The sequence below is a fragment of the Eublepharis macularius genome, chromosome 6 (genome assembly GCF_028583425.1).
Source record: "Eublepharis macularius isolate TG4126 chromosome 6, MPM_Emac_v1.0, whole genome shotgun sequence".
Classification (NCBI taxonomy): Eukaryota; Metazoa; Chordata; class Lepidosauria; order Squamata; family Eublepharidae; genus Eublepharis; species Eublepharis macularius.
The window spans coordinates 4782544-4804010 of NC_072795.1; the positions used below are offsets into that span (position 1 = coordinate 4782544).

The 21467-nt window shown below is 48.3% G+C and overlaps 1 protein-coding gene across 6 annotated transcripts in view; it reads left to right on the forward strand.

The window, feature by feature from the left end:
• Window positions 1-3436: 3436 nt before the first annotated feature.
• The window catches only part of PCYT1A (phosphate cytidylyltransferase 1A, choline), a 36237-nt gene continuing 18206 nt past the window's right edge, over window positions 3437-21467 (forward strand). Inside the window, exons 1-2 of one of the 6 annotated variants that reach the window (XM_054983275.1) lie at window positions 3437-3506; window positions 17097-17249. In XM_054983275.1, the coding sequence (XP_054839250.1) occupies window positions 17133-17249 (117 nt within the window). In that variant the 5' untranslated portion in view covers window positions 3437-3506; window positions 17097-17132. Of the gene's footprint in view, window positions 3507-3685; window positions 3760-14538; window positions 14637-16249; window positions 16436-17093; window positions 17250-21467 lie in introns of those variants that run through there. The other 5 variants (XM_054983276.1, XM_054983279.1, XM_054983274.1 and 2 more) reach the window with 5 other exon arrangements.

A 21467-nucleotide genomic window follows, 5' to 3' on the forward strand; every position in this document is an offset into this window, starting at 1 on the left:
GGACGCCTACATTTCCCATCAAAACTTGAGGGAAGCTAACAAATGTCTAACCTGTCAGGCATCACTTGTAGCTTGGCTCTCAGAGATCTGGGGGGGATCAGTCCTTGCCAAGTAGATTCCCCAAGTTCTCCACAGCAAACACGCAGGTGTATTGGTTGAAGTAGCTTTATTAGAGATCTATCATGTTCAAGGTGCTCAGTCAACTGAATTGGCAGAAGTGACATGGAAGGGGTTGGTAGTGTTAGTTATAGGGAAGGTTCTCGCCATCAGGATAGGGACCGTTAAAGTTTGGGCATAAAGGAGCCGGAGGGGGTGGGTGCGGTGAAGAGGAGAAGCTAGGTTTAGGCTAGACAGAACAAAGAATGAAATCATCTCAGTTCCCAAGAAGGATACATTTTGAGCCGGCCACAGCTGGCCTTCAAGGACACTTGCTGGAGGCAGCGGGGAAAGAGAAAGTAAATACTTGCAAGATAACCTACTGCCTTAACATCAATAAGAAACTTCTCATGCCCTCAGAGGACCAGTACACAACACAGAATACATTCACGGCAGATATGCAGACAGGCATATATGACAGGGGGCGTGGCTAGAAGCAGGGAAGGGACCTTAAGGGGATATAATGTCAAAGTCCACCCTCAAAATCAGCCATTTCCTTTAGGGGGACTGGCCTGAATTTATGGGAGTTCCCCAAGCCCCACCTGGAGGCTGGCAAGCCTAACTGGTATCCCTGCAGCCACACATGCATTAAAATTTCCATTATAGGACTTCAGTTTGCTGTGTGCTGTCTACAGCTACTAGGGTTGCCAGCTCCAAGTTGAGAAATTCCTGGAGATCTAGGGGGTGAAACCTGGAGAAAGTGGGATTTGGGGAGGGAAAGAACCTTGGCATGGCGTAATTCCATAGAGTCCCCCCCCCCCAAAGTAGCCATTTTCTCCAGGGGAACTGATCTCTGTGGCCTGGAAACCAGATGTAAATCTGGGAGATCTCCAGCTACTACCTGGAGGCTGGCAACCCTAACAGCTACTGGCCCTTCTAAGAACTATTTATTTAGTACATTTTTATCTCCTCTTTCCTCCAAAGAGATCAGAGCTGCATACACGATTCTCCTCTTCTTTTATTATCCTCACAACAGCCCTGTGAGGTAGGTTAAGCTGAGAATGATGGCCCAAGGTCACACAGTGAATTTTTGAACCTGGGTTTCTCCAGGCCTATTCTGAGATTCTGACTGCTATATCACACGGACTCTCAAGATCTTTTGTCCTTTTAAATTAATTCCCCCAATTTGAGTACTTACCCCATTTCACTAAAACAAGGCCAATTCTGCCAGAAATTCTGGTATTAATAATAACTAAAGCGTGCACAGCCAGTGTGAGAGCACAAGCATGGTGTGGTAGTGTGAGACTGGGTCCTGGGAGACCCATGTTCAAGTCCCTAAACTCCCTACTCTGTCCTGGAAGCATCCTGGGTTGGGAAATTCCTGGAGAGCGGACCCTGGGCAGGGAGAGTTTGGGCGGGGGAAGTAGCTCATCAGGGAATAATATACAGTCTACCCTACAAAGCTGTCATTTTCTCCAGAGGAACTGATCTCTATAATATGACAATCAGTTGTAATTCTAGGAGAACCTGGAGGTTGGGAACCTCGCTGTAATGCCATAGTCTGCCCTCCCAAGCAGCAATTATATATTCCCAGCCTAACCTAATCCACAGGGTCATTGTGAGGATAAAATCGAGAAGAGAATGATGTAAGCTACCCTAAGCTCCATCCAGCAGTAATATAAATATTAACTAGGGTTGGCCGCTCTCAGCTGGGAAATTCCTGGAGATTTAGAAGGGGGAACATGGGGAAGGCAGGTCTTCTAGCTTTGAGCTAGGCAATTCCAAGGGTTGCCAGCCTCCAGGTAGTAGCTGGAGATCTCCCAGAATTACAACTGGTCTCCAGGCCACAGAGATCAGTTCACCTGGAGAAAATGGCTACTGGGGGGAGGGGACTCTATGGAATTATGACATGCCAAGGTCTTTTCCCTCCCCAAACCCCACTTTCTCCAGGTTTCACCCCCTAGATCTCCAGGAATTTCTCAACTTGGAGCTAGCAACCCTAATTCTAAGACTGTTCGCAAGGTCTCACAAGCTGCTCAGTTGAGGAACTTTGAAATAAGCAAAATGGCTGTGGTCTTATAAAAAGCTAGGTTTTGATCTCTCTGCATTATTGATTGGGCTAAACTTCTTAAAGATTCAGAGGAGCTGAGCTGGGTTGCAAAGTGCTGATTGAACTAAGCTGTATTGCAAAGCCTTCGACCTTGAGCTGGCAGGCTCCATTTCTTTGCCAATGATGACTGTTTAGGAAAGTCCTCACAAAAGAAATTAACCCCCAAAAGGAAAATACTCAAATGTAATCGGCCTTAGAATGAAGAGAGTTGGTACTGACCTGTGAACGTTTTGTTGGACTTGGTTTTGGCTTTAGCCCCAGAACATTCAAATAATAGTTTTGATTGTGTAACATAATTGAGCCTCAGTTGAGCCATAATGTTCCCAAACATTATCCAAAAAATAATTAAATAGGAATTCATTATTGAGCCCCCGCGGCTTCATACTATCTAAGTAATGTATCCACTGTGCTTCCCTGCTCAATTGAGCCATAATGTTCCGACTGCATTTTCCGACTTGGTGATAAGCTATTGTAAAATTTGTGACCATCCATTAGACAGTGTTGCCTATGAGGAATTGAAAATTTGCTGGCTAAGACCCGTAGGCTGATGGTTTGAAGAAACACTCCACTTCAGCTTTTCTGCTGGATTATGGACTTGGAGGTCACCGTCTTGACTTCTACCTGTTAAAAATGGACAAACATTGATTGCGGAATTTTTCACCAGTTGGACTTTTAGAAATATTGATTGATCCTGCTAATTTATATTACTATTTATTGTATAGGATTATTTATAACGTGTTTACACTGTCTGTTGACTATTGTACTATATCAGCACTTCACAGTATATATAAAAGAAAAACATAAAAATATACTAAATCCTATTTCATACTCTCTAAACTGTTTGCGGAACATTTAGTTCCTTTACCCCGGAGTTTCTCTTGTGTATAGATCCTCCAGGTGGGGACTGGAGATCTCCTGGAATTACAACTGATCTACAGGAGATAGAGGTCAGTCCCCCTGGAGCAAATGGCTGCTTTGGAGGGTGGGCTCTAGGGCCTAAACTCCAACGAGATCCCTCCCCTCCCTAAACTCAGCCTTTCCCTAAACTCCACCCCAAAGCCCAGGAATTCCCAACCCAGAGTTGGCAACCCTGGGAGGAGAAGGGGGCGTCTTGAAGTGTCACTCCGGAACCCGAGTGTCGGGCGTCGGTTTCAGAGAGGGACGAGTGAAGGAGCCGGACCAGTTTGGATGGGTCCGTTCCGGGCGGGTCCGGATGGAATCATTTCCGATTCTGCCCAGCCTCGTTGGCGCTGGGCGAGGGAGCCGGAGAGGTCGACAGCGGGACGCAGCCCAGCCCAGGGTAGGCTGAAGCCTGGCGGGGATCGGGTGGGACGGGCCAGGGAGGCCGGTCCAGGCCAGGCCCTGGCTGTGGGGAGGGAGGCGGGCGGGCAGCAGAAGCCCTCCAAGGAGAGGAAACGCCCCTTGCCCGAAAGACAGAAGGCAGCGAAGGGTCCCTGCCCGGCTCCCGGTCGGCCAGCACCGGCCTGCCCCTTCTCAGGGCTTCCAAGCCCTGGTCACCGCCCAGCCATGATCTTCTGATGGATTGGACGGGGGTCAGTAGGAGGGCTTATTGGGGGGAGATGAGGATTTCTTTGAGGGAAGACATCGTACTTTAAGGGAGGGCTGTCAGAAGCCCCTTTGGAAGTTCACTGGGCAAGGTTGTTAACTCCCTAAGCTCCATCCAGCAGTAATATAAATATTAACTAGGGTTGCCAGCTCCCAGCTGGGAAATTCCTGGAGATTTGAGGAGTGGAGCCAGGGAAGGGGTCTGGGGAGCAGAGGGACCTCAGCACGGTACAATGCCATACAGTCCACCCTCCAACGCTGCTATTTTCTCCAGGGGAACTGATCTCTGTGGCCTGGAGAGCAGCTGTAACAGTAGGGGATCTCCAGCCACCACCTGGAGGCTGGCAACTCTAGAAAGCATTGCTTTGGGGATGGCATGTCCAGAAATTTTACATTCTGTCTCAGGACAAGAATGAAAGGGTAGGTCTTTGATCTACGTGCTTTAATGTAAACTAAATACCCAGTCCTATACTCAATTTTTTATATTTCCACAACCAAAGGATGAATTGTGTAGGTCTTCTAGCTTTGAGCTAGGCAATTCCACCAAGACTGTTTGCAAGATCTTAGATCTGAGCTGCTCAGTTGAGGAACCTTGAAATAAGCAAAATGGTATGGTCTTGTAAAGAACTTGGTTTTGATCTCTCTTCTTTATTGATTGGGCTAAACTTCTTAAGGTTCAGAGGAGCTGAGCTGGGTTGCAAAATGCTGATTGAACTAAGCTGTATTGCAAAGACTTCAACCCTGATCTGGCAGGCTCAATTTCTTTGCCAATGATGACTCAGTTTAGGAAAGTCCGCACAAAAGAAATTAAGCCCCAAAAGGAAAATACTCAAATGTAATCAGCGTTAGAATGAAGAGTTGGTACTGACCTGTGAACGTTTTGTTGGATTTGGTTTTGGCTTTAGCCCCAGAATATTCAAATAATAGTTTTGATTGTGTAACATAATTGATCCTGAGTGTATGTCTAGTGTGCTGCATAGACAAGTTTGGAGAGCATTCCTTTATATAGTAGTTTTATCTGCTCCCTTCTTCCATGGAGCTAAGGTTGCAATCTCCAGGTTAGAAAATTCCTGGAGATTTGGGGGTTGGAGTTTGGGGAGGGGAGGGACCTCAGCAGGGTATAATATTATAGAGTCCACCCTGCAAAGCAACCATTTTCTCCAGGGGAATTGCTCTCTGTCTCCTGGAGAGCAGTTGTGATTGTAAGAGATCTCCAGCCACTACCTGGAGTTTAGATTTAGGTGGGTAGCTGTGTTGATCTACAGTAGATTTTGAGTCCCGTGGCACCATAGAGACCAACAAGATTTTCAGGGATCTAAACTCCCTTCTGTCTGGAGATCAGGGGGCAGGGCCACCAGCCATGTGTCCATTTTCAAGAGGTTCCAGAACTCCATTCCACCGCGTTCCAGCTGAAAAAAGCTCTGGTTGTAATTCTGGGAAATCTCCAGGCCACACTTGGAGGCTGGCAACTCACTGAGACTGGAGAGGTCAGGGTTTGTGGAGGGAAGGGACATCAGCGAGTTATAATGCCATAGAGTCCACCCTCCAAGGCAGCCATTTTCTCCAAGGGAACTGATCTTTGTGACCTGGGGATCAATTATAGTTCTGGGAGGTCTCTAGACACCACCTGGAGGTTGGCGGCAATCCTACTGGGGAGGGTGGAGTTTGGGAACATGAGGGTCCTCGCCTCCTCGGTGGTGTATAATTCCATACAGTCCACCCTCCAAAGTAGCCATCAGAGGAACTGATCTCTGTGGCCTGGAGATCAGCTGTAATTCTGGGAGATTTCCAGACATCCCCTGGAGATTGGCAACCTTGCGTGGCAGGGAAGGGTCCAGTCCATGCCTGTGGCTTTCTGATGGGGCATCCTCTTATGGGATATGGGGTGAGGGCTGTTTTAGGGTGCAGTATGAGGGGTGTTACATAACTTTGACAAGAACTCCCACACCCAAAAGACGTGAGTTAAACTCCCACACGCAAAGGAGTCAGGTTTGGTGTGGGGTGATGGTGATGGTGAGAATTGGCAGGACTTGGAAGAATGTATCGTTCCTTTGAAAGGGAGGCATGGAGACAGTGTAGTTTGGGAAGGTAATGAAAGGAAAGTAGGGTATGTATAGGAAATGCCTAGAGTGTGTGTGTCACACAAACCAGAACTAGTGCAGCAAAACAGAAGAGTGCTCGGGTTATAGGTTCAGGTAGGTAGCCGTGTTGGTCTGCAGTAGAACAGCAGGATTTGAGTCCAGGGGCACCTTAGAGAGCAGCAAGATTTTCAGGGAATGCGCTTTCTAGAGTCAAAACACCCTTCTTCAGATACAGAGAGGAGGGTTATAGGAATAGCCTTATTAAAACATTCTACACCTGATCTGTATGGCTAAGGCTAACTCATTCTCATCAGTCTCAGAAGCTAGTTGGATGGGAGGCCACCAAGGAAGTCCAGGGTCGATGCAGAGGCAGGCAATGGTAAACCACCTCTGTTCGTCCCTTGCCTTGAATACTCCCTGGGGTCACCATAAGTCGGTTACGACTTGGTGGTGCTTTACACACCTGTTACTGTAGGTTCCGCCTCCTGCAATGGACTGTGACTGTCGGTGAGTGGAAAGGCCCAACTGAACTCACCTGGACAGAATAACTAGAGGACAATTCTATGAAAATGGAGCAAGGATGTGGGCGGGTGGTGGGGGAGAGAATCGACAAAGAACTCTAGGGGTCCTTCTTATGTGTCTGGGTGATGTATTTAGCCTTTCCATGAGAGCAAGTGGCTGTTTTGGCTGAGCTGCCGCAAGGTCACATCTGGTACACTTATAGGAGCGTTGGAGGGAGATGAGCATTTAAGGGTGGGGGACTGAGAGAATCAGCCATTTGGGGACGAAAGTGGTTTGAGGTGGCTGCACTTCTGCCCAGAGGAAAGGTTCTAGGCTGGGTGAAACGGCTTTCAGGTGGAAGGCTGGGAATGTGATAATGTTAAACTTCTGATGAATTTCACAGTTGTCAATCCATTGCCACAGTAGCCTAGCTCCAGACCTTTTCATATTGGCCTGGTTGGTAGTTTTAACTGCATCTACAGGAAGCATTTTTCTGTATTTATTATTTCATCTTGATCACTATAATGATCTTTTAACAACCGTCCTGCTGGATCAGACCAGTAATTCATCTAGTCCAGCATCCTGCTTCACACAGCCAGCCGTTTGCTTTGGAGGGCCAACTGCAGGGCACGGGCACAGACCTTTGCCAGAGGTTGCCTCCTAGCGCTGGTATTCAGAGGTTTGCCGCCTCTGGAAATGAAGGCTCCCTTTATTTTCCGTGGCTGGTCGCTATTGATGGACCTCTCCTCTGTGAATCTGTCCAACGGGTGAAATCAACAGCAGCCCATACACAGGCTTTCTCTGTGGTGGCCCCTACCCTATGGAACAGCCTGCCTGAAGAGGTCAGGAGAGCCCCCAGGCTCCTGGCTTTCCACAAACAATGCAAAACCGAATTATTCAAAAAGGCCTTTGTATTGCAGGGAGGGGCTCTCATGTTTCGCTAATGAGTTAGGAACCGTAGACATCACCGTTATGTTGCCTTACACATTATCTGTCACTTTAAATATGTACTCCTTCATGTTGTTTAAGATCAGTCCTAGAATTGATTGTGTTCTGTTTCAGTAATTCTTCAGCCTCATATTAGATCCTTGCTAATGCTGTCTTTGTAAACTTGTCTTTATTTACCCTATGACATTGTCTATGGAAATGTTCTTGACATTGTATGGAAATACCTGCCCTTGTCCTTGCTACTGATTGTACTGATCTCACACTATGTAAACCACCCTGAGTCTCAGTGAGAAAGGCGGACTATAAATGACATAAATAAAAATAATAATAAAGCCATCTGAACTTGTGACCATCACTACATTGTCTGGCAGTGGAGTAAAGAAGTATCTCTTGTCTGTCCTGAACCTATTTCCCAGCAACTTCTTTGGGTGCCCCCAAGTCGTAGTATTATGGAAGAGGGGAGAGGGAGAAAATGTTCTCTCTGTCCTCTTTCTCCACCCCATATTTAATTTATAAACCTACGTCATGTTCCCCTTGTGTGTGTTATGTGCTGTCAAGTCGCCTCCGACCTATGGCAACCCTATGAATGAAAGACCTCCAAAACGTTCTATCTCTAACAGACCTACTCAGATCCTGCAAACTGGAGGATGTGGCTTCTTTTATTGAGTCCAGCCATCTCGTTTTAGGTCTTCCTCTTTTCTTACTGCCTTCCACTTTTCCTAGCATTATTGACTTTTCCAGAGAATCTTGTATTCTCATAATGTGACCAAAGTACAATAGCCTCAGTTTTGTCATTTTAGCTTCTAGGGAGGATTCAGGCTTGATTTGATCTAGTACCCACTTACTGGCCTTTTTGGCTGTCCACAGTATCTGCAAAACTCTCCTCCAGCACAACATTTCAAATGAATCAATTTTCTTCCTGCCAGCTTTCTTTACCGTCCAACTTTCACATCCATACATGGCAATGGGGAATACCATAGTTTGGATTATCTTGATCTTGGTTAGCAGAGAGACATCTTTACCTTTAAGGATCTTATCTAGCTCCCTCACAGCTGCTCTTCCCCTTAGCTGTCTTTTTTTCTAAAAGCCCCAGACTCTTTAGCCTTTCCTTGTAGGAAATCGGGATTTGAGTCCAGTGGCATCTTAGAGACCAACAAGATTTTCAGAATGTAAGCTCTTGGGAGTTCAGGGATGAAGAGAGCTCTGACTGTCAAAAGTTTACACTCTCTCGTACTCTCGAAAGCTTACAGTGTGAAAATCTCATTGGTCCTTAAGCTACCACAGAACTCAAATCCCGCTGTTCTACTGCAGACCAACACAGCTACCCACCTAAACCTTCCTTATTGGAAAGGTGCTCCTCCCCCTTAATCATCTTGGTCACCCTCTTTTGTACTTTTTCCAGCTCTGCGATATCATTTTTTTGGGTAACAGCAACCAGAACTGTATGCAGTATTCCGAATGAGTCTGCATTACAATATTCTCAAGCCCTTTCCTAATAATCTCTAGCATGCTGTATGCCTTCTCTATGGTTGCAAGTAGATATTTTCATTGAGTTATCCACTAGAATTTCAAGCTCTCTTTCTGTCTCAGCTGGATTAGACCCCCATCAGTATATATTAAAGTTAATATTTTTTTTATTCTAGTACGCATCACTTTACACTTGCCAGCGTTGATCTGCATTTGCTATGTTGTCGCCTGCTCGCCCAGTTTGGCGAGATCCTCCTGGAGCATTTCACAATCCACCTTGGTTTTCATTATCCTATATAATTTGTTATCGTCTGCAAACTTGGCCAATGCATGGCTCACCCCAATTCCAAATAATTTATGAACAAATTAAATAACACCAATGGACAGTTCTTGCAGTGGAGGGAAGTGAACGGTGAGATTTGTGGAATCTCACTGTTTACTTTCCTCCTCTGCAAGATCTGTCCATTCATTCCTACTCTTGCTTCCTGTAGCTTCATCCATTTTTAAACCATAAGAGGATCCATTCTCTTGCTCCATGACTTCTAAACAACTCTCCAGAGAAAATTTGTGGTTTCTGTGCATTTGCGTCAGATTAAGGTTTTTTTCTGCAGAATGTGGTAAAAGTTTGGCACTTGTAGATTCCTTGTGTGTTTGTAAACATTGGCTTTTGTGGTGTTTGACCACCTTTGGGACAGCAAAAAAAAATCTACGTGGCACCTTAAAAATTATAGGATAAGTATAATAGCAGGGCTCAATAAATCCTGTTGTGGCCCCTGGCAATTTTATTGTGCCACTTAGGAATTGCAACTATGGTTTTATTGTAGCATCCCTCTGCAGTTCTCAGTGGAGCCATGAAGGGTCGAATCCAGCCACTTTCCCCATTGCTGAAAAAGGGGAGGGATTCCTTTTGACTTGCTAAAAGGATTATATTTGGGGTCATAGAAGATGGTTGGACAAAAGCCGTGAGGAACGGGCTGGTATAATGAGGGGAATTAACCACACCTGAGGGTAAAAACTGATTGGATTTAACCAAGGGCTTCATTTTGCATCAGCTTGTTTTACTGTACAAAATTTAAAAAGTGCATTAAGTTCTTGTCATTGCTTGTTTATATATAAATTTAATTTTACACCATTCAGTGCTGGCGGTTAAACTAATTTAATCACCAATTGGTTTCTGTACTGGCTCCAAGATTCAATTAAATGCAGCTTTTTAATGCAGTTATGAAAAACTGAGAAGGAACCAGACTTGTGTTTTGCTGTGGTGACGACAACCAGCGTTGCCCCTATATTTATTTATTTATATACGACAACATTTTTATAGCATAGGATTTGGATTTGTGGAAGCAATAATGAGAAAACCTAGTCATTAAAATTCAGAACCCTGGAGGTTGAAAAATGAGTCTGGCTGCTAGATATTGAGCTGACTCATAGAACCAAAGAAAATTTGTTCAGGCCTGTATTGTGACATACAGTTTCAGGGGCTTTTTCCCATCTGGAAAAGTGACAGGTGTGCTTACTCATAACTACAGAGAGGGGAAATTTTTGCAGACCGTGGTCAAAAAACCAAACACAAATAGGACAGTAAAGTTGTAAGATTTCTGTGCAGAGCCTCGGGTGCTACTTCTGACTTTGAACAGAGACGTATTAAATGAAACCATGTTCAATTCCAACATTGGGAACAAATTCCACTTGCACTCCGAAGAAATGCTGTCCTTCTTTTATCTCAGAGAGTGGTTCTACTTCCACCTTTTTGGAAAGGGGTCGCCCTCGGTCTCTTTCCCGCTCTTTGATTTGAGAGGCAGCTGTGGACTGGTTTCTCCAGTCTGTACCTGCTGTTTTGTTTTTGGGTGTTTATTTTGATCCGTTTAATGTAGAAAATGTGAGCCTACACCCTCCTGGTGTGGTGATGTTGCTCCTGAGAATGCAAGTATCTCCATGGACGCAAGCTGCTAAAGCCCTGTTTTCCTCCCTTTAAACTCATTGGGTTGGAGAGGGGCAAGAGGTGAAGGAAAGCGAGCCAGCCTTCTGCTGTTGTTTCTCTGTTGTGTTTGCCTCCCTGAGAGCCCCCCTTGCATTGTTTTGAGGGACACCGATAGAAGCAGGACAGGAATACAGTGACTGGGGCGGATGACAACCACTTTCTGGCTGGGAGTCTTGAACTCCTCCACTGCAAGCAGGCTGCTGGTAAAACAAGTTCTGGTTCAGGGTCTTTGAATGAAAGGCCTCAGACCGTTGCAGTTGCTCCCTCTATGGCCATGGTTGACACCTAACATGCAAAATAGAAAAGAGTCCAGTAGCACCTTTAAGACTAACCAACTTTACTGTAGCATAAGCTTTCGAGAACTGTGACTCTCGAAAGCTTGTGCTACAGTTAAGTTGGTTAGTCTTAAAGGTGCTACTGGACTCTTTTCTATTTTGCTACTATAGACTAACACGGCTAACTCCTCTGGACCTAACAAGCAGACATCTTGGAAGAACAGAGGGATATGCAGATGGCCTGTAGCCATGGAGGGGGCAGCCACTGCTTGAGAGAAAGAGTCAATGGTGATGCATTCCGGTAGAGAACTGTCCACGTTGGTCTATAATGATAAAAAGTGGGCTTCGCTGGAAGTATCTCTACACAGGACACCTCAGCACGTGTTCATCAAGTGTAGGGAGATGCAATGTCAGCCAGGAAGTGTAGTTCAAAAAGACAGAGCCGGCGGAGATCCTTCCTCAGAGGATTTGTTAATTACATCTTCGCCCGGCCCTGTCAATTTCACCTCTCCAGTCTAAAACCATGTGGGATCGCAACCAGAGGGCAGCAAGGAATGGAAATGGGCTGGAGCTGCCTTCCAGAGCCGGGTTTGTACCTGGAGAGGTTCTAATGGGCTGAAGTTTCCCTTCTGGCATTTCACAGCCCCTTCACACAGCTCCAGTGTAGAGCAAAGAATTTGCGCTGCCTCTGGCTCTGTCTTTTAAAGCTACCCCTCCTGGCTAATATTGCCTCTCCCGACACGTGTTCTTCACGTGTCAGATGTCTTGTGTAGAGGGACTCTCAGTCTATATGTTTTGGTAGGCACCTTCCTCCAACGAACTCAGATTGGCATACTTTGTGCCTCCCCCTCCTCCATCTTGTCACAACAACTCTGTGATGTTGAACCAGAGTGTGACCGGTCAAAGCTCACCTCATGGGCTTCATAGCCGCGTGGGGTTTGAATTCAGTTGTCCCAGGCCCTGGTCTGGCTCTCCAACCACTGCACCTCACTGGTAAGAGGAGTAAGTTGCCTGGCACAGGAGAGACTCGAACCCAGATCCAAGCCCATCTCATTGTTGAGCCATACTCATTTTAATCTAGCTGCTGTTTTGAATAAAAATATATGAGCCGTCAAGCTATGTCAGCTCTGCAGATATTTATTATTTGACTCTCCCTTGCTCTGCCGCCATCCTGGCAGCTGGGCAAAATATAATAGTTCTATCTTCACTGTTCTCCTTCTCTTATCAAGAATACTCATGAGCTGTCAGTACTAACTTGCTCCAGCTGAGCTGCAAACTGCACCTCCGAGTTACGTAGAACTTTTCTCTGGTTAGGTCCAAAAGGTAATAAAATCGATTACCAGTGCAAATATGCGGTTGCACTACAGGTGCTGTTATCTGAGCAAAGGTCAACTCGTGTTCTCAGTTTCACTCCTGGTGAATTTATTTTTGAAGCTGAGCAGTCAAAGTGATCGTTCTCTTTGCACTTCCGTACTAAATAGCAAAATTCCATCTACCTACAAGTTATGCACGCAGCTGAACAATGATCTAGTTGACTGTAGTTGTGGCTTCCGTGTTGTGCTAAGGCATGGACTGGATCTATGCCAAGGGTGTGATGCTTTTGATGGTCAGACTTGCCCTAACAGCCAGAGCCAATTTCCTGTTGGCTTAGCCGTTACCATCCACTTCCTTGTATGTTAGAAGGAGATCTCGGCTAGTTTTTGCTACAGTTTTGTTCCTTCTGGTTAATAGAATGGCGGTCATTTGTAGACACCAGCTTTAAGGTTCTTGCCCACTGATGCCTCTCTTCTCAGATCCAGAGGAGTTAGCCGTGTTAGTCTGTAGTAGCAAAATAGAAAAGAGTCCAGTAGCGCCTTTAAGTCTAACCAACTTTACTGTAGCATAAGCTTTCGAGAATCACAGTTCTCTTCATCAGATGCATGCGTCTGACGAAGAGAACTGTGATTCTCGAAAGCTTACGCTACAGTAAAGTTGGTTAGTCTTAAAGGTGCTACTGGACACTTTTCTATTTTTCTCTTCTCAGAACGAATGAATCCGTGCATACCTGCTACAGATCAGCAAGAATTTGTCAGAGCCCAAGAGACAAGTTGTCTGATAAATTGTCTTGCAGTTCACCGTCATGGAGAAATCTTTCTCTGCTTCTCAGCGTTGCCAGCCAAATCAGGGCCCAGAATTACTGCAGTGTCTTGGAACTCCCTGTTAAACGTGTTAAATTTGGGCTAAACTTGGCTGGAGTTTTAGTAGCTGAACTTTGCTGTATACAAGTTGTTCTTTTTCACCTCTCCCTGACTTTTGTCAGTGCTTAAGGCTGATTCACTCTTTACATGGCTGCAGTGGAAGGGGCAGTCTGGACTGGAATCTCTCCCATAAGAAGAACTGGTACCACAGTCTCTAGAGGAAGGGCAGGTTTGGGGGAGGGGGGCTAACATCCTGAGAGTGTCTGGAACTGTTGGTAGTTTCATGTTGGTCTGCTGTAGTAGATCAGGATTCGAATCCAGTAGCACCTTAAAGACCAATGAGATTTTCCAGGGTATACGTTTTTGAGAGTAAGTTCCCATCAAATACCGGCAGGAAGGGAGATTCCTGAGCGATCTGTCCCGGTCAGGAGGTGGTAGTGATGTTGCAAAGAAAGGAGAGGTAGAATATAAAGGATACGATGCAGAATGCAGATTTCCAGGGTATATGAGCCTTCGCGAGTTGGAGCTCCCTTTGATAGAGACCAACTAGATTTCCCTGAAAGAAGAAGTTCTCTTCAAATATAGGTGGGAAGGGAGATTCCTGAGCCAGTCAGGAGGCGAAAGGAATATTGCAAAGAGGGGAGGGAGGCAGGATATGAAGGATATAATGCAAAATGTAGATTTCTAGGGTATGAGCTTTCGAGAGTCAGAGCTCTCTTCGTCAAAGGGAGCGCCGACTCTCGAAAGCTCTCGCCCTGGAAATCTAGTTGATCTTTAAGGCGCTACTGGACCTGAATCTTGCTCTTCCACTACAGACCAACACAGCTACCCACCTGAAACAATGCAAAATATAATCAACAATTCTCAGATGCATAACCTTGAACTCCCCAGGACTGAATAGGGACGTAGGATTCTTATCTCGTGGCAGACGTTAATTTTCTGCCTTTCCTCCCCTGCTGTAGTCAAGCTGCCTCCCTTCTCTGCCACATCCCACCCGTCTTTTGGCTGGGATATAATGGGATCTCCATCCCGACTTGTATCTGACGAAGGGAGCTTGACTCTCAGAAGCTTATGCCCTGGAAAATCGCATTGCTACTGGACTCAGATCTTGCTCTAAAACTGTTGGCGTTTGTCATGATTAAATCTCTGCAGCAATCTGGTCCTTCTGTCTCCCCTCCCCACCCCACCCAAGGGAGAGGAAGTAATTGATTCACCATAGACTAGAACTACCCCAAGCAAGCAGCTGGTGGGATCTGACGCTTAGGTGTGGCTTCGCCTTAGACTGCTGTGAGTCAGCAAAAGAACGACTGGAAAATTGGCACCGTCTTGTCCCACATGATGCCGGCATGCAGCTGACCTAACAGCCTGGAAATAGAGAACTGCCCTACGTTTGCCACTGAACAGGAAGTTCTGCAAAGCTCTCACGTTTACAGGGTATGCATATTTGGGGGCTGAGCCATTGGCCCCTTGGATTGAGTTCACATCTGCCCTGCCACTTGGCACCTCCAGGCTGGGCTTTGTAACACACACACACACACACACACACCAGTAACAAGGTTTTCCTCTCCTACTTTCTCAACTCCCCTTACCTTTCTCATTCCATGCTGTCATTTCCTGGGTTTAAGAACCCACTTGAACACGGTGGCATGTTAGCTTTTACCGACTCCCTGAGGAAATCTGAATCTCTCAAAATCCTCACCTCCCAAACACTTCAGCAATAAAAGAGAGAGCTGCCTGATTTCTATAACAGAGTGTCAAAATGCAGAAGGACTCAACTGGTGCTTGATGCCTGGCCTAATTCTCCTGTCCGGGAGAGCATGAGTTCACCTGTCTAAAGAAGGGTGGGGATCATAGGGCTATTCAGCCATCTTATCATCGCCTGAACTTTAGCATCATAGTCGCTTTCTCTTTGTCCCTGCAAAGATCATTGCAGATTTGGGATGTTTACACAAAAGCAGAAACTTGGCGATCCTCTCATAGCTCTACAGGGCTGGGAAGAATCAGCCAACAAAATCCAGGGAGAGAATTTGCCCTGGTTGGGGCGTCAGGAGAAATTTGAGATTCTGGGGCTTGCAGCAGTGTCTAGTCAACACATTCAGTATTGCAAACAGAAGATGAACAGACCCCCCCCCCCCCGAGAAAAGTCAGGTATCTTCTTAGCTTTGTTCAGCCCCCGCTTGACAGGCTTATGAATCTGAATATTGCCATGTACACCCCGCTTCTCAGAGCAATGAAAAATAATAATAATAACATTCGATTTATAATACCGCCCTTCAGGACAACTTAATGCCCACTCAGAGCGGTTTACAAAGTGTTATTATTACCCCACAACAATCACCCTGTGAGGTGGGTGGGGCTAAGAGAGCTCAAGAGAACTGTGACTCGCCCAAGGTCACCCAGCTGGCTTTGTGGAGGAGTGGGGAATCAAACCCGGCTCTCCAGATTAGAGTCCCGTGCTCTTAACCACTACACCACTACACCAAACTGGCTCTCCATGGGCAGTGCTTTCCCAGAATGGTTCTCTTGGAAGGAGGAATCATTTTTGCAGTATTTGCTTTATTTATAGATGCCCAGGCAGGGTACGAGTGGAGGGACGGATGCATTCCTCCAGGGCAGCAAATCCACTACTCCAAATCAACGCCAGGGGGAATCTGCGTGCACCTACACACTCACGCACAATGCTTCAACACAACATCCCCTCCCCTGTGGGAGGGGTGTATCTGTAAAATGCCCTGATACACCCCTCCAAGAGTCATCTCCTGACCCCCTAAGGGCCTGTTAAGGGAGTATCCAAAGTCACAAAGAACCTTCACCATTCCCTTTCTTACAGCATACCACTGGAGGCCAAGCCTGTAGGATGCACGCAGTCACAACTAAGCTTGCAACATTATTATAAGTTGATTCAGGCAAGTTCTGGTAACATGTCAAAGTCCAAATTCCAGGTTTGGATGAGAGAGAGAAGTCCTGGCTTGGTGGCTGATGGGCTCAGGCCGGAGGGCTTGCTAAGTAATTGGTGCAATCCAGCCAGAAGGCCAAGTCGCATGGTCCGGTGGCACAAGAGGGGGCAGCTGGTTTGAGTGGGTTACCCAGACCGGGAGAGCACCGTCGATCGGGCACAGGATTGACCGTCCCGCTCCGGTTTGAAATGCTTTGCCCTTCTTCCTCCAGTCGGCCTGCCTTCCCACTGGCGCAGGGCACTTGTCTCCCAGTTCGAGCCCCACCCCGCCTGGCAAGTAGGTCCAGTCCAGCAAAAGGGGATCCCAGGAGGAGGGGAGTGGGAGGCCAAAGCCAAGCACAAACACTTTCCCCCAAGAGTCTGACTAACAGGCCTTGTGGTGTCATCCGATTCAGCCTGTGCTGGACAAAGAGCTTTGAACCACTTGTATGGAGAGAATTGTCTGAGCACAGCGTGAGCCAGACCTTGTTCCTCCTCCATTCCTGATCTGCAGATATGTCAGTGGGGGGAATCACAAGCGCATGAATGCGTTTCTAACTCCCTCTCCTGTGCAGCTTCCAGGTTTCAGTGCTGCCGAAATGCTGGCTCGAGCCCCTTCACAGCTAATTCTGCATGGGACAGGCGTTCCGAATCTTTGGCCAGCTGCCCGAACAGAGCACTAAAATAAGCTCCGCTGCCCGTTGCAAACTCCCGTCAAGATTCCAGCATTCCTGCCAGGTCATCTGAGAAAGTCTGCGCTGCCAGCTGGCTTCATTGCCTGCTTGTCATTGCAGCAGATAAGACTGGCTGTGCTTGAGAGGGCGGCTCTCGTTCCCACAGGCATGGTGGCTGCAGCCAGACCCAACTAGCTCCTCCGAGCATTTGGCCTCCTCTGCACAGAGCTCTTCCTAGCCGGTTTCTTTTCCCTGGGAGTTAAAACTCCATGTTTGTCCCAGCAGGTCTTTCCAGCCGAGCTGCCGGACGCGATTCGTGGGATGGAGACTCAGGGCTCAACCAGGCTGAATTCCAGGAAGAGAAGGAAAGAAGGGGTAGGACCCAATGGCGCCACTGAGACAGATGGCATTCCGCTCAAGGTGCCACGGAACTGTTTGGTAAGTCAGGTCTGGAGGGAGCGGGGCAGCTCTTGATAAAGGCTGAACTTTTCAAGCCGCTTGCTTGCACTGGGCACCGATCCACAGAGCCACAGGTGCTGGAAGGGGCAGCTGAAATGCTCAAGAGGGGATTATGGGGGCTTCTTTCACGTAGAAAAAAGGAAGAACGCAGTGCATGACTGAGTCAGAGGTGGAGAAAAATGGTTTGCTCTTCCAGTTCGAAAACTGACGTAGAAAACCAAGACAGCCGTTCACGCAGTGCATAATCAGTCTTTGGAACTCATTGCCACAATATGCAGGGGTAGAAGTGGCTCTTAAAAGGCCTGGATGGATACGCAGAAGACGGGCGGGTCTTATCTGTCAGACATGGTAAGAGAGGCCCACACGAATTCAGCAGTTCAAAGACTGAGCTGTGGTAGCTCCTGATTCGCACCCTTTCTCCACCAAGCACGTCCTGGTTCCTAACATGGGGCTGATAATGCAGGCCCACCTTACGGGGCTGCTGTAAACTAAACTAAGCTATTGCAGTAAGATATGCAAACCACTGTCCAGCTTGGGGGATATGTTGTGTCAACGCTCCAGATTATTGTTAGCTTTAATAGCCAAAAAAAAGAGAAATCTCCATGTTTCAGGAGTCCTTTGCCTTTGCCCACCAGATATAGGAACAAACAGCAAGAAAAGGATAATTTCCTCCATCCCCTGCCCTCTCAGGAATACAACTCCGCACTCTCCAGATTTTAACTTTTACTTTCCGGTTTCTAGTCCTTAAGGACACCAAAGTAGCCTCCGATGTATCTCTGCCTAGTGAAATCTCAGAAGTCGGCAGAGGGTTGAAAGGGGCCTGCATTTGGCCGGGGCCCTGGGGCTTGCATAGCCAACGCAACTCTGTGCCCCTCTTCCCTGGACTGGACAGCATCCCCAACGGCTTTCCGGCTGTTCTTCTTCCCCCTTCCCCAAATGAGGGCTGCAGCTGCGTTTCCTCAGATGCTGGAGTCTGTTTCAGCCCTCCGAAGCGTAGCTCCTGGTTCCATTTTTGTCCAAGTGGCTGCAGTTTGGTCTCTGTGACGAGTTTCGCCGAAGTGAAACCTGTGACTGCAGGCCCGAAATCCACAAGGCAAGGCACTCCCGCCCTCCCCCCCCCCCTCCCCATGTGTTCCTTTCCCCCCTGATTATTCTCTCCAGCCATCACCCGACCTCAGGCCCTCCCATACTCTCATCTTCCCTGCCTAGCAGCCCTCATTCCCTTCCTGTATTAAATAACTGTTGCATCCTCCCTCTCTCCCCCCCCTAATTGCATCTTCTCTCTCCTCCCCTCCTCCCCCCTCCTCTTCTATATTTGACCAGTTTCTGTACCATGCATCTGACGAAGAGAACTGTGGCTCTCGAAAGCTTATGCTACAATAAAATTGCTTAGTCTTAAAGGTGCTACTGGACTCTTTTTGATTTTGCTACTACAGACTAACACGGCTAACTCCTCTGGATCTGCTTCCATTGGATCTGTCCTCCCTTCCCCGTGTATTCCCACTTTGCTTTTGGTGCAGAACTTGGCAAGCGGTTGTGTTAGTAAAGATCACACGCACACCATTTGCATGCCCCTTTGCTGAGTAAGCTAGGCTCCTGCCCTGAAGCGCTTACAATCCACATTTTGATAGCCAACAGGAAGTGAAGAATGGGTGAGGCTAGCAGTGGATAACTGTGAACAACCTCATGCCCGTGAAGCTTCCTTCATTTTGATTGGAGGTGGAGATTAAAGGGCCGTGGCTGAAAGGACTTTTCCACATTTCATAGACATTATCTACTTGCACAGATCCAGAGGAGTTAGCCATGTTAGTCTGTAGTCGCAAAATAGTAGAGATTCCCGTAGCACCTTTAAGACTAGCCAACTTTATTGTAGCACCAGTAGCAAAGCCCGTCGTGGGGGAAAATACAACGGGCTCTAGAAAGAGCAGGGTGGCTGGCCAGGCATTGCCGCCTCTGCCATGCCTCGATCTGGTCAGGGGGAGGACAGGGTGGCCAGACATGGCATTGCCCCCTCCCCAGCGCCCCAGTCGAGGGAAGGGGAGGCAGGGTGGCCGGGCTGGGTATTGCCACCTCCCCAGCGCCCCGATCAGGGCAGGGGGAGAGCAGGGCAGCTGGGCATGGTACTGCCCCCTCCCCAGCGCCTGTTGGGGCCGGATCGGGCAACCGCCGGGGGGAGTGCTGGGAGGAGGTGCCAGGCACCCTGGTGAGCTCATGTGCCCAGCAGCCACCCATTTCAGCCCCTGAAGCTGACAACCCTGCTTGCCAACCTCAAGGTGGTGGCTGGAGATCTCTTGGAGTTACAGCTGGCATCCAGCTGACAGAGATCCCTTCCCCTGGAGGAGAGGGCTGCTTTGGAGGGGGGACTCCATGGCCACCCTCTCCAAGCCCCCCCCATCCCCCACAACCTTGCCTCCTGCCGCCTTTGGAACCCCAGGCAGACGGGAGGGTCAGCGTAGCCTCGCGGGACCCCGGCCAGGCTCTCCCTCGCTGCAGCTCGGTTGGCCGGCTGCCCCTGGAGCAGGAGGAGCTCCCAGCCGGCCGGCCTGCCCACCTGCCCGTGCTGTCCTTTGGCAGCCAGGCTCTCCCCGAGCTCTGCCAGGCTCTGCTGGGGGAGTCGCTGCCAGGACAACGGCAGGCGAGCTGGTGGGGCTGGCGAGGGCGCGCATGTGTGCACGCAAAATACAGAGGGGGGGGGGTATGTGGTGTCCACCTGGCTTGAGTGGCTGGGAGGCAGCAGAGCGAGTGGGGGGCCTTCCTGTCCACCTGCCTGCCTGGCCAGCAACTGGGACATGGTGGCAGCGGCTTCTCCCGAGCCCACCTTCTCTGAGGTCAGGGGCTGCCTCCGGGTGCTTCTCGGTGCACTTTCGAGTCCCCTGAGCCGGTGGCTGCCTCCGCGCGGGAGAGAGCTGCACCACCTCCACCCGGAGCCACTGAGAGGGCGCCCGGCTTCAGCTCTGGGTGCAGCCACTGACCGGGGGGCGTGGGGGGAGCAGCGCCATGAAGCCTCGTGCACCCGGTCCCGGAAGTGGCTGTTCCGGCCTCGTTGGCACCGGCTTGGGCCCGGCATAGAGTGCAGCCGGGAGACTCTCCCTTATCCCCACTAGGGGCACACTCATTCGCCTGCGCTCTGGGAATCGGGGTGAGTCGTCCGAAACCCGTTAAGGGAATTATGTAGTAGGATAAGCTTTCGAGAACCACAGCTCTCTTCGTCAGATGCATGCATCTGCCGAAGGGAGCTGTGGTTCTCGAAAGCTTATGCTACAATAAAATTGGTTAACCTTAAGGGTGCAACTGGACTCTTTATTATCTACTTGGACTTCTAAAAGGCTTTGACCACACCCTTCTCCAAAGACTCTTCTTATGGATTAAAAATTGGTGAAATGACAAGAAGCAGAGAGCAGGAATAAACAGACAGTTCATTGCTCGGGTTAGCCGCTGGGTGAAACTGAATGCTGAATGAGGTGGATTCGTGCCCTGGTCCAGCAGGGATCTTCATGTTCTTGTGCAATAAACCCTCAGACACAGTAGGCTTGATGTGGCGTGAACGCCTAGATTTCGTCATAATAAGAGAAACTGGGTCACATTTTTTTCAAGTGAGTCAGCCCAGCAGCCATCTCGCCCACAACTGGCAGAGGTTCGCCAGCGTCTCAGGCATGAGGCCTTTTCGGCTGCCTGAGACCCTTTCATAAGGCAAATGTCACAGGTTGATTCTAGGCGCTTCTGCAGGTTAAGCTTGTGGCGTCCTTTGTGGGGATCTGATAATAATAATAATAATAATATTTGATTTATATACCGCCCTTCAGGACAACTTAACGGCCACTCAGAGCGGTTTACAAGTATGTTGTTATTATCCCCACAACAATCACCCTGTGAGGTGGGTGGGGCTGAGAGAGCTCTGAGCTGTGACTGACCCAAAGTCACCCAGCTGGCCTCAAGTGGAGGAGTGGGGAATCAAACCCGGCTCTCCAGATTAGAGTCCTGCCACTCTCAACCACTACACCAAACACATTTCAAACCTTCTGTTCTGTCAGACTATGGATGTCAGGTTGTGGCAGGTAGATCCCTGGACCACTTCAGCACGACACATGCCCTTAGCTAAATGATCTTTATTCAGGAATTCAATCTTGTACACATACACAGGTCCATAGGAGCGCATGAAGGAAAAAAAGCGGTTGCCTGTTAACTTCTCATTGAAAG